General features: G+C 44.3%; 1 protein-coding gene across 2 annotated transcripts in view; it reads right to left on the reverse strand.

Moving 5' to 3' along the window:
• Positions 1-13,304, reverse strand: part of si:dkey-34e4.1 (carboxyl-terminal PDZ ligand of neuronal nitric oxide synthase protein) — a 191,131-nt gene that overhangs the window by 38,938 nt on the left and 138,889 nt on the right. For both annotated transcript variants that reach the window (XM_036976925.2, XM_036976926.2), the window contains exons 9-10: positions 9,099-9,306; positions 4,975-5,317 (exon numbers count right to left, since the gene is read on the reverse strand). In XM_036976925.2, coding sequence (XP_036832820.1) covers positions 4,975-5,317; positions 9,099-9,306 — 551 coding nt within the window. The remainder of the gene's footprint in view (positions 1-4,974; positions 5,318-9,098; positions 9,307-13,304) is intronic.

Here is a 13,304-nt window from a genome sequence, read left to right on the forward strand (position 1 = left end):
CATTGTTCCTGTTCCCAAGAAAGCTAAGGTAACTGAGCTAAATGACTACCGCCCCGTAGCACTCACATCCGTCATCATGAAGTGCTTTGAGAGACTAGTCAAGGACCATATCACCTCCACCCTACCTGACACCCTAGACCCACTCCAATTTGCTTACCGCCCAAATAGGTCCACAGACGATGCAATCTCAACCACACTGCACACTGCCCTAACCCATCTGGACAAGAGGAATACCTATGTGAGAATGCTGTTCATCGACTACAGCTCGGCATTCAACACCATAGTACCCTCCAAGCTCGTCATCAAGCTCGAGACCCTGGGTCTCGACCCCGCCCTGTGCAACTGGGTACTGGACTTCCTGACGGGCCGCCCCCAGGTGGTGAGGGTAGGCAACAACATCTCCTCCCCGCTGATCCTCAACACTGGGGCCCCACAAGGGTGCGTTCTGAGCCCTCTCCTGTACTCCCTGTTCACCCACGACTGCGTGGCCACGCACGCCTCCAACTCAATCATCAAGTTTGCGGACGACACAACAGTGGTAGGCTTGATTACCAACAACGATGAGACGGCCTACAGGGAGGAGGTGAGGGCCCTCGGAGTGTGGTGTCAGGAAAACAACCTCACACTCAACGTCAACAAAACTAAGGAGATGATTGTGGACTTCAGGAAACAGCAGAGGGAACACCCCCCTATCCACATCGATGGAACAGTAGTGGAGAGGGTAGCAAGTTTTAAGTTCCTCGGCATACACATCACAGACAAACTGAATTGGTCCACTCACACAGACAGCATCGTGAAGAAGGCGCAGCAGCGCCTCTTCAACCTCAGGAGGCTGAAGAAATTCGGCTTGTCACCAAAAGCACTCACAAACTTCTACAGATGCACAATCGAGAGCATCCTGGCGGGCTGTATCACCGCCTGGTATGGCAACTGCACCGCCCTCAACCGTAAGGCTCTCCAGAGGGTAGTGAGGTCTGCACAACGCATCACCGGGGGCAAACTACCTGCCCTCCAGGACACCTACACCACCCGATGTCACAGGAAGGCCATAAAGATCATCAAGGACATCAACCACCCGAGCCACTGCCTGTTCACCCCGCTATCATCCAGAAGGCGAGGTCAGTACAGGTGCATCAAAGCTGGGACCGAGAGACTGAAAAACAGCTTCTATCTCAAGGCCATCAGACTGTTAAACAGCCACCACTAACACTGAGTGGCTGCTGCCAACACACTGACACTGACTCAACTCCAGCCACTTTAATAATGGGAATTGATGGGAAATGATGTAAATATATCACTAGCCACTTTAAACAATGCTAACTTATATAAATGTTACTTACCCTACATTATTCATCTCATATGCATACGTATATACTGTACTCTATATCATCGACGGTATCCTTATGTAATACATGTATCACTAGCCACTTTATACTATACTATGCCACTTTGTTTACATACTCATCTCATTTGTACATACTGTACCCGATACCATCTACTGTACCTTGCCTATGCTGCTCTGTACCATCACTCATTCATATATCCTTATGTACATATTCTTTATCCCCTTACACTGTGTACAAGACAGTAGTTTTGGAATTGTTAGTTAGATTACTTGTTATTACTGCATTGTCGGAACTAGAAGCACAAGCATTTCGCTACACTCGCATTAACATCTGCTAACCATGTGTATGTGACAAATAAAATTTGATTTGATTTGATTTTCATATAGTCTGAGATTCCTAAAGATTGGAAAGCTGCCACAGTCATCCCCCTCTTCAAAGGGGGAGTCACTCTAGACCCAAACTGTTATATACCTTTATCTATCCTACCCTTCTAAAATCTTCAAAAGCCAAGTTAACAAACAGGTTAACTTCTCCACTATGCAATCTGGTTTCCGAGCTGGTCATGGGCGCACCTCAGCCACGCTCAAGGTCCTAAACGATATCATAACCACCATCGATAAAGACAGTACTGTGCAGCCGTTTTCATCAACCTGGCCAAGGCTTTCGACTCTCCGCATTGTTATCGGCAGTCTCAATAGCCTTGGTTTCTCAAATGACTGCCTCGCCTGGTTCACCAACTACTTCTCAGATAGAGTTCAAATTGGAGGGCCTGTTGTCCGGACCTCTGGCAGTCTCTATGGGGGTGCCCCAGGGTTCAATTCTCGGGCCGACTCTTTTCTCTGTATATATCAATGATGTCGCTCTTGATGCTGGTGATTCTCTGATCCACCTCTACACAGACGACACCATTGTGTATTCATCTGGCCCTTCCTTGGACACTGTGTTAACAGACCTCCAAACGAGCTTCAATGTCATACAACACTCCTTCCGTGGCCTCCAACTACTCTTAAATGCTAGTAAAACTAAATGCATGCTCTTCAACCGATTGCTGCCCGCACCCGACCCACCCACCTAGCATCACTACTCTGGACGGTTCTGACTTAGAATATACCTAGGTGTCTGGTTAGACTGTAAACTCTCCTTCCAGACTCACATTAAGCATCTCCAATCCAAAATTAAATCTAGAATCGGCTTCCTATTTCGCAACAAAGCCTCCTTCACTCATGCTGCCAAACATACCTTTGTAAAACTGAGTATCCTACCAATCCTTGACTTATGTGATGTAATTGACAAAATAGCCTCCAACACTCTACTCAGAAAATTGGATGGGGTCTATCACAGTGCCATCCATTTTGTCACCAAAGCCCCATATACTACCCACCACTGCGACCTGTATGCTCTTGTTGGCTGGCCCTCACTACGTATTCGTCGCCAAACCCACCCACTGGAGAGGAGGCCTGTTCTGTTGTGTTCTGTTGTGTGGGGATGAGAGGAGGCTAGGCCTGTTCTGTTGTGTGGGGATGAGAGGAGGCCTGTTCTGTTGTGTTCTGTTGTGTGGGGATGAGAGGAGGCTAGGCCTGTTCTGTTGTGTGGGGATGAGAGGAGGCTAGGCCTGTTCTGTTGTGTGGGGATGAGAGGAGGCTAGGCCTGTTCTGTTGTGTGGGGATGAGAGGAGGCTAGGCCTGTTCTGTTGTGTGGGGATGAGAGGAGGCCTGTTCTGTTGTGTTCTGTTGTGTGGGGATTAGAGGAGGTCTGTTATGTTGTGTGGGGATGAGAGGAGGCTAGGCCTGTTCTGTTGTGTGGGGATGAGAGGAGGCTAGGCCTGTTATGTTGTGTGGGGATGAGAGGAGGCCTGTTCTGTTGTGTTCTGTTGTGTGGGGATGAGAGGAGGCCTGTTCTGTTGTGTTCTGTTGTGTGGGGATTAGAGGAGGCCTGTTCTGTTGTGTTATGTTGTGTGGGGATGAGAGGAGGCCTGTTCTGTTGTGTTCTGTTGTGTGGGGATTAGAGGAGGTCTGTTCTGTTGTGTGGGGATGAGAGGAGGCCTGTTCTGTTGTGTTCTGTTGTGTTATGCTGTGTGGGGATGAGAGGAGGCCTGTTCTGTTGTGTGGGGATGAGGGGAGGCCTGTTCTGTTGTGTGGGGATGAGAGGAGGCCTGTTCTATTGTGTTCTGTTGTGCGGGGATTAGAGTAGTCCTGTTCTGTTGTGTGGGGATGGGAGGAGTCCTGTTCTGTTGTGTGGGGATGAGAGGAGGCCTGTTATGTTGTGTGGGGATGAGAGGAGACCTGTTCTGTTGTGTTCTGCTGTGTGGGGATGAGAGGAGGCCTGTTCTGTTGTGTTCTGTTGTGTGGGGATGAGAGGAGGCCTGTTCTGTTGTGTTATGTTGTGTGGGGATGAGAGGAGGCCTGTTCTGTTGTGTTCTGTTGTGTGGGGATTAGAGGAGGTCTGTTCTGTTGTGTGGGGATGAGGGGAGGCCTGTTCTGTTGTGTTATGTTGTGTGGGGATGAGAGGAGGCCTGTTCTGTTGTGTTCTGTTGTGTTATGCTGTGTGGGGATGAGATGAGGCCTGTTCTGTTGTGTGGGGATGAGGGGAGGCCTGTTCTGTTGTGTGGGGATGAGAGGAGGCCTGTTCTATTGTGTTCTGCTGTGCGGGGATTAGAGTAGTCCTGTTCTGTTGTGTGGGGATGAGAGGAGGCCTGTTCTATTGTGTTCTGTTGTGCGGGGATTAGAGTAGTCCTGTTCTGTTGTGTGGGGATGGGAGGAGTCCTGTTCTGTTGTGTGGGGATGAGAGGAGGCCTGTTATGTTGTGTGGGGATGAGAGGAGACCTGTTCTGTTGTGTTCTGCTGTGTGGGGATGAGAGGAGGCCTGTTCTGTTGTGTTCTGTTGTGTGGGGATGAGAGGAGGCCTGTTCTGTTGTGTTATGTTGTGTGGGGATGAGAGGAGGCCTGTTCTGTTTTGTTCTGTTGTGTGGGGATGAGAGGAAGCCTGTTCTGTTGTGTGGGGATGAGAGGAGGCCTGTTCTGTTGTGTTCTGTTGTGTGGGGGTGAGAGGAGGCCTGTTCTGTTGTGTGGGGATAAGAGGAAGCCTGTTCTGTTGTGTGGGGATGAGAGGAAGCCTGTTCTGTTGTGTTCTGCTGTGTGGGGATGAGAGGAGGCCTGTTATGTTGTGTGGGGGTGAGAGGAGGCCTGTTCTGTTGTGTGGGGGTGAGAGGAGGCCTGTTCTGTTGTGTGGGGATGAGAGGAAGCCTGTTCTGTTGTGTGGGGATGAGAGGAAGCCTGTTCTGTTGTGTGGGGATGAGAGGAGACCTGTTCTGTTGTGTGGGGATGAGAGGAGACTAGCAGCTCCTGACTCCTTTTCTTCTAGATGAAAGAGAGGGACTGTACTGTCTGTGACTGCCAAATAGGAGCTCCAATACATTGTGTATAATCATGACCAGGCAATGGTGTGTGTGTGTGTGTGTGTGTGTGTGTGTGTGTGTGTGTGTGTGTGTGTGTGTGTGTGTGTGTGTGTGTGTGTGTGTGTGCTGCATTGAATAGGCCCTCTGGCATATGGCTACTCTCAAATGTGGCTGGTCTTCAAGAAAGGTTTGTACAGTAAGATGTATAAACTAAGCTATGTTTAGATAGTTTACCTTTCATCCAGGGCTGTCAAATTCCTTGTTTCGAACCGCACAATCTCATTTGACGACACTTCCGAGCTGTCTTTCCGCCCTGGCTTCCCATTGGATGTTCTTCTGATGAGTGTGTCTGTCTCCGTCTCCCCCCCGTTTTGAGAGCCCAGTGGTTTGGTCCCATTCTCCAGGTTGAGGAGGTTGAGGTAGGACTCGGCACCATCCACCTGGGAAGCGGTGAGGGGGGGGGTTTGGAGTGGCCCTGCAGGGGTGGAGGTGATGGGCTGGTCCATGCTGCTCAAGCTGTAATGGTTTTTCAGGTTGAGTGACAGAGACCTGGTCGTCCATGACGACTCCTGATCATCTACAGGGAAGGAAGAGAAATGTCTTTAACTGCCAAAGTTGAACACAAATAGTCAAAAAATGAATATTTGAATTAAATTAAGCAAACAAGTCTAACTTTAGCCCACTCTCTCAATGTCCCTAGTTGTTAGTCAGTTTCTCTCACACCTCCTTCCCTGTCTCTTTCTCACAGACAAAAATTACTCAAAATCAAAACACACACACACACACACACACACACACACACACACAGTTGTCAGTCAATTTCTTCTGTCTTTCTTTCAAATCATCATCTCATTATCAGTTTTTCTCTCTCTTTCCTTCCTCCATTTCTCTCACTTATTTATCCCTATCTCAATCTCTCTCTAACACACACACACACACAAATACACACATGCCTATGTGAGTACACTCTCCAGAGACAGAGGTTTTGGCTGTGCAGCCGGCAGCATCTGAGTGGACTGTGTCTTAGATTGGTTGGATTAGCATTTACTAGTTCTGGGTGTACCATGATTTAAGATAGCATGAAACACCATGTGTCAACCCCACATAAACAAATATACAGACACTACCACACAAATGGTGCCGTACTGGTAGCAATGGCTGATAGGTCCCATTCATTTAGATATTTTTTTGGCATCAGCTATTTGTGTTTTGATTGCTCTTTTGAATTTGTTTTAATTGGTCATCATGACCAAGATGAAAGACTGTTGTTGTCTTGTTTGGCTAAGATAACTACACTCTAAAAATGAGAGCTTCAACAAGGCTTCTTCTAAGATCCTCAAAGTTCTTTGAAGAACCTTAGGGTTCTTGGCACTGAAAATGGCCCCCAAAAGGTTCTTCCAAGAACCCCATAGGAGGTGTGGTTCATAGAGGAACCTCATTAGTTCTTTCAAGGACCTAACTGGCTGATGGAAACATTTGGATTTGAAAAGACAGCAGGTTCAGGCACTAACAGTAACTGAAACATGTAAAGAGTGAGGAGTCTGATGAGGAGGTTTAAGTTGATTCAAATTATTAAGCATCTGATAGGTTTACAAAACTTTCAAATGTACTTGTTTGTTTGATCCTTAAGTTCATGTTTATAGCAAATACTTCAGTACAATTTTGAGTTCAAGACTTCTTCAGTTGTATTCAGGCTGGGAAATTAAATCTAGCCACAGCCAAAAATGAACCAGCATCTATTTGAGCTGTATTTTATCAGGGTATTTCTACTCAAAGTAAAGGATTTGTAGACCTGCTTCCCTTGTTTCCTCTTTGTATCAGGAGACCAGTTCTATATCCACTGCACTTCTCATAACTATCTTAGCATTGTTGTTGCCCTGTTTTGACTTCTATCTACTCTTATCCAGTGTATCTAATATGTTTTGTTTATTTCATTGTGGGCCCACTGTTTGGCATTTTTGGTGCTGTACAGATAATACCTTATCAATGAACTATACTGAGATGAATGTATATGTGACACAAAAAGGACATTTATTATTATTGGAAGGTAAAATATGCTGGCTGGTGTGAGACAAAAAGTTAATTTCGGACACCACACACACACACACACACACACACTTACCCACACACCCCTCAAGCCAACTCTTTATTGCATTAACAGCATTTACAATTACACCTCCATACTGTACTCCTCCTTCATGTGTGTGTGTGTTTGTATGCGTGTGTGTGTGTGTGTTCATATGCGTGTGTGTGTGTGTGTTTGTATGTGTGTGTTTGTGTGTATGTATGTGTTTGTATGCGTGTGTGTGTGTGTGTGTGTGTGTGTATGTGTGTCTGTGTTTGTATGTATGTATGTGTTTGTATGCATATGTGTATGTGTTTGTATGCGTGTGTGTGTATGTGTATGTGTTTGTATGTGTGTGTGTGTGTGTGTGTTCATATGCGTGTGTGTGTGTTTTATATGTGTGTGTGTGTGTGTGTATGTATGTGTTTGTATGCGTGTGTGTGTATGTGAGTCTGTGTTTGTATGTATGTATGTGTTTGTATGCGTGTGTGTGTGTATGTGTTTAAATGCGTGTGTATGTATGTGTTTGTATGCCTGTGTGTGTGTTCATATGCGTGTGTGTTTGTATATGCGTGTGTGTGTGTATGTATGTGTTTGTATGCGTGTGCGTGTGTCTGAATGTGTTTGTATGCGTGTGTGTATGTGTTTGTATGCGTGTGTGTATGTGTTTATATGCGTGTGTGTATGTGTTTATATGCGTGTATGTGATTGTATGCGTGTGTATGTATGTGTTTGTATGTGTGTGTATGTATGTGTTTGTATGCGTGTGTATGTGTTTGTATGCGATTGTGTGTGTATATGTGTTTGTATGCGTGTGTGTGTGTGTATGTGTGTCTGTGTTTGTATGCGTGTGCCTGAATGTGTTTGTATGCGTGTGTGTATGTGTTTGTATGCGTGTGTGTATGTGTTTATATGCGTGTGTGTATGTGTTTGTATGCATGTGTATGTATGTGTTTGTATGTGTGTGTGTATGTATGTATGTGTTTGTATGCGTGTGTATGTGTTTGTATGCGATTGTGTGTGTATATGTGTTTGTATGCGTGTGTGTGTGTGTGTATATGTGTTTGTATGCGCGTGTGCGTATGTGTTTGTATGTGCGTGTGTGTGTGTATGCGTGTGTGTAGGTGTGTGTGCGTATGTGGGTCTATGATTGCTTAGCTTGCTTAACAATGTGCATTTCCTAAATGTTGGTATGTAAGTGTGATCTGTCCTTGATGATGAACTGTTGTACATGCAGGGCCAGTGTCCTGGATACATACAGTGGGGCAAAAAAGTATTTAGTCAGCCACCAATTGTGCAAGTTTGGTCACCTACAAACAAGCAAGATTTCTGGCTCTCACAGACCTGCAGTGCCAGACGTGTCCCCCTGCTTAAGCCAGTGTATGTCCAGGCTCGTCTGAAGTTTGCAAGAGAGCATTTGGATGATCCAGAAGAAGATTGGGAGAATGTCATATGGTCAGATGAAACCAAAATATAACTTTTTGGTAAAAACTCAACTCGTCGTGTTTGGAGGACAAAGAATGCTGAGTTGCATCAAAAGAACACCATACCTACTGGGAAGCATGGGGGTGGAAACATCATGCTTTGGGGCTGTTTTTTCTGTTTTTCTGCAAAGGGACCAGGACGACTGATCCGTGTAAAGGAAAGAATGAATGGGGCCATGTATCGTGAGATTTTGAGTGAAAACCTCCTTTCATCAGCAAGGGCATTGAAGATGAAACATGGCTGGGTCTTTCAGCATGACAATGATCCCAAACACACTGCAACGAAGGAGTGGCTTCGTAAGAAGCATTTCAAGGTCCTGGAGTGGCCTAGCCAGTCTCCAGATCTCAACCCCATAGAAAATCTTTGGAGGGAGTTGAAAGTCCGTGTTGCCCAGCAACAGCCCCAAAACATAACCTCTCTAGAGGAGATCTGCATGGAGGAATGGGTCAAAATACCAGCAACAGTGTGTGAAAACCTTGTGAAGACTTACAGAATACGTTTGACCTCTGTCATTGCCAACAAAGGGTATATAACAAAGTATTGAGATAAACTTTTGTTATTGACCAAATACTTTTTTTCCCTCATTTTGTCTGTCATAGTTGAAGTGTACCTATGACAAAAAATTCCAGGCCTCTCTCATCTATTTAAGTGGGAGAACTTGCACAATTGGTGGCTGACTAAATACTTATTTGCCCCACTGTATAAAGTCCTGGATTAACAAGCATGCTCAATGGAGAATGACTGTTTTACCTGTACTGTATATTCAACTTAATTGTTCTGGTTCGTATAGTTAGTGCAGGTGACTTACTGTGATCCTGTCTCTCCCCCGGTCCCAGTCCAGTTGTGTGTCTCTCCCCCGGTCCCGGTGCCTTGCTCTCCAGGTGTTTGAGCTGTGTGACCAGCAGGGACAGGTGCTGGAGCAGGTCTCTGTTCTGTAGTAGCAGCTGGTGGACACGAGCCTGAGCCTCTACACGAGCTGCGGTCTCCACTGACATCTGATCCTTCAGGAGCTGCACCTGAGTGGGGGAGACGAGCAGGAAAGAGGGGGGATCAGGAATCAGAACTGTGCCTAGTGGGACTGATGATAATGGGGATGTGGATAGAGTGTGAGGAAGTGTGTGTGTGTAGTGTGTGTGTGTGTGTTTATAACACTGTGTGTCTGTCAGTGAGTTTTTTTCTGTTTGAAAAATTCTACTTCATGCAACAGCCCAACCCCCCCCCCCCCCCCAGACATCATCCAAGAGACTGCAGTTGAAAATCTAATTAGATGGAATTTCCCGGACCTGAAATTGAAAAGAATGACGGGTTCCCACTATTACTTGTTAATATAATTCACGGTGAGCTCATTATAGTCTGACGATGCGCATCTGCAAACCTCTGGGAACGACTGGGAAAATAAATTACAAATTTAAATAACTCTGTGTTTGTGTTGTGCCTTCCAGGCTAATTTTCTACAACAATAGCAGACTGATTCACTCTGTCCCTGTTGTGTTGTGTTGTGTGCGTGTGCATGTAAGTGCACATGAATACGTGTATCCTTTCATAGCTGTGATGGCAGTGCTCCCTAGTGGTCATGCAGCAGAGAGACAGGCAGACAATGGTGCCAAATGAGGCACATGATGCCGTGATTAAGCCAGACAGTCAGTCCCCCATTGCACATCAGTACTACAGTACTGAATAAGACTTGGTTATATTATGTGCACTGTAGGGCTGGTTATATTATGTGCACTGTAGGGCTGGTTATATTATGTGCACTGTAGGGCTGGTTATATTATGTACACTGTAGGGCTGGTTATATCGTATGTGTACTGTAGGGCTGGTTATATTATGTGTACTGTAGGGCTGGTTATATTATGTACACTGTAGGGCTGGTTATATTATGTGCACTGTAGGGCTGGTTATATTATGTGCACTGTAGGGCTGGTTATATTATGTACACTGTAGGGCTGGTTATATTATGTACACTGTAGGGCTGGTTATATTATGTACAATGTAGGGCTGGTTATATTATGTGTACTGTAGGGATGGTTATATTATGTACACTGTAGGGCTGGTTATATTATGTGTACTGTAGGGCTGGTTATATTATGTACACTGTAGGGCTGGTTATATTATGTACACTGTAGGGCTGGTTATATTATGTACACTGTAGGGCTGGTTATATTATGTACACTGTAGGGCTGGTTATATTATGTGTACTGTAGGGCTGGTTATATTATGTGTACTGTAGGGCTGGTTATATTATGTACACTGTAGGGCTGGTTATACTATGTACACTGTAGGGCTGGTTATATTATGTACACTGTAGGGATGGTTATATTATGTGCACTGTAGGGCTGGTTATATTGTGTACACTGTAGGGCTGCTTATATTGTGTACACTGTAGGGCTGGTTATATTATGTACACTGTAGGGCTGGTTATATTATGTACACTGTAGGGCTGTTTTTTATGTACACTGTAGGGCTGGTTATATTATGTACACTGTAGGGCTGGTTATATTATGTACACTGTAGGACTGGCTATATTATGTGTACTGTAGGGCTGGTTATATTATGTACACTGTAGGGCTGGTTATATTATGTGTACTGTAGGGCTGGTTATATTATGTGTACTGTAGGGCTGGTTATATTATGTACACTGTAGGGCTGGTTATATTATGTGCACTGTAGGGCTGGTTATATTATGTGCACTGTAGGGCTGGTTATATTATGTGCACTGTAGGGCTGGTTATATTATGTGCACTGTAGGGCTGGTTATATTATGTACACTGTAGGGCTGGTTATATTACGTGTACTGTAGGGCTGGTTATATTACGTACACTGTAGGGCTGGTTATATTACGTGTACTGTAGGGCTGGTTATATTATGTGTACTGTAGGGCTGGTTATATTATGTACACTGTAGGGCTGGTTATATTATGTGCACTGTAGGGCTGGTTATATTATGTGCACTGTAGGGCTGGTTATATTATGTGCACTGTAGGGCTGGTTATATTATGTACACTGTAGGGCTGGTTATATTATGTGTACTGTAGGGATGGTTATATTATGTACACTGTAGGGCTGGTTATATTATGTGTACTGTAGGGCTGGTTATATTATGTGCACTGTAGGGCTGGTTATATTATGTACACTGTAGGGCTGGTTATATTATGTACACTGTAGGACTGGTTATATTATGTGTATTGTAGGGCTGGTTATATTATGTACACTGTAGGGCTGGTTATATTATGTGTACTGTGGGGCTGGTTATATTATGTGTACTGTAGGGCTGGTTATATTATGTACACTGTAGGGCTGGTTATATTATGTGCACTGTAGGGCTGGTTATATTATGTACACTGTAGGGCTGGTTATATTATGTGTACTGTAGGGATGGTTATATTATGTACACTGTAGGGCTGGTTATATTATGTGTACTGTAGGGCTGGTTATATTATGTACACTGTAGGGCTGATTATATTATGTACACTGTAGGGCTGGTTATATTATGTACACTGTAGGGCTGGTTATATTATGTGTACTGTAGGGCTGGTTATATTATGTGTACTGTAGGGCTGGTTATATTATGTACACTGTAGGGCTGGTTATATTATGTACACTGTAGGGCTGGTTATATTATGTGCACTGTAGGGCTGGTTATATTATGTGCACTGTAGGGCTGGTTATATTATGTGCACTGTAGGGCTGGTTATATTATGTGCACTGTAGGGCTGGTTATATTATGTACACTGTAGGGCTGGTTATATTATGTGCACTGTAGGGATGGTTATATTATGTACACTGTAGGGCTGGTTATATTATGTGTACTGTAGGGCTGGTTATATTATGTGCACTGTAGGGCTGGTTATATTATGTACACTGTAGGGCTGGTTATATTATGTACACTATAGGGCTGGTTATATTATGTACACTGTAGGGCTGGTTATATTATGTGTACTGTAGGGCTGGTTATATTATGTGTACTGTAGGGCTGGTTATATTATGTACACTGTAGGGCTGGTTATATTATGTACACTGCAGGGCTGGTTATATTATGTACACTGTAGGGCTGGTTATATTATGTGCACTGTAGCGCTGGTTATATTATGTACACTGTAGGGCTGGTTATATTATGTACACTGTAGGGCTGGTTATATTATGTACACTGTAGGGCTGGTTATATTATGTACACTGTAGGGCTGTTTTTTATGTACACTGTAGGGCTGGTTATATTATGTACACTGTAGGGCTGGTTATATTATGTACACTGTAGGACTGGTTATATTATGTGTACTGTAGGGCTGGTTATATTATGTACACTGTAGGGCTGGTTATATTATGTACACTGCAGGGCTGGTTATATTATGTACACTGTAGGGCTGGTTATATTATGTGCACTGTAGCGCTGGTTATATTATGTACACTGTAGGGCTGGTTATATTATGTACACTGTAGGGCTGGTTATATTATGTACACTGTAGGGCTGGTTATATTATGTACACTGTAGGGCTGTTTTTTATGTACACTGTAGGGCTGGTTATATTATGTACACTGTAGGGCTGGTTATATTATGTACACTGTAGGACTGGTTATATTATGTGTACTGTAGGGCTGGTTATATTATGTACACTGTAGGGCTGGTTATATTATGTGTACTGTAGGGCTGGTTATATTATGTGTACTGTAGGGATGGTTATATTATGTACACTGTAGGGCTGGTTATATTATGTGCACTGTAGGGCTGGTTATATTATGTGTACTGTAGGGCTGGTTATATTATGTACACTGTAGGGCTGGTTATATTATGTGCACTGTAGGGCTGGTTATATTATGTACACTGTAGGGCTGGTTATATTATGTGCACTGTAGGGCTGGTTATATTATGTGCACTGTAGGGCTGGTTATATTATGTACACTGTAGGGCTGGTTATATTATGTGCACTGTAGGGCTGGTTATATTATGTGCACTGTAGGGCTGGTTATATTATGTGCACTGTAGGGCTGGTTATATTATGTGTACTGTAGGGCTGGTT

This window comes from Oncorhynchus mykiss, chromosome 5, assembly GCF_057628025.1.
Source record: "Oncorhynchus mykiss isolate SJ-2025 chromosome 5, ASM5762802v1, whole genome shotgun sequence".
In the NCBI taxonomy this organism is placed as follows: Eukaryota; Metazoa; Chordata; class Actinopteri; order Salmoniformes; family Salmonidae; genus Oncorhynchus; species Oncorhynchus mykiss.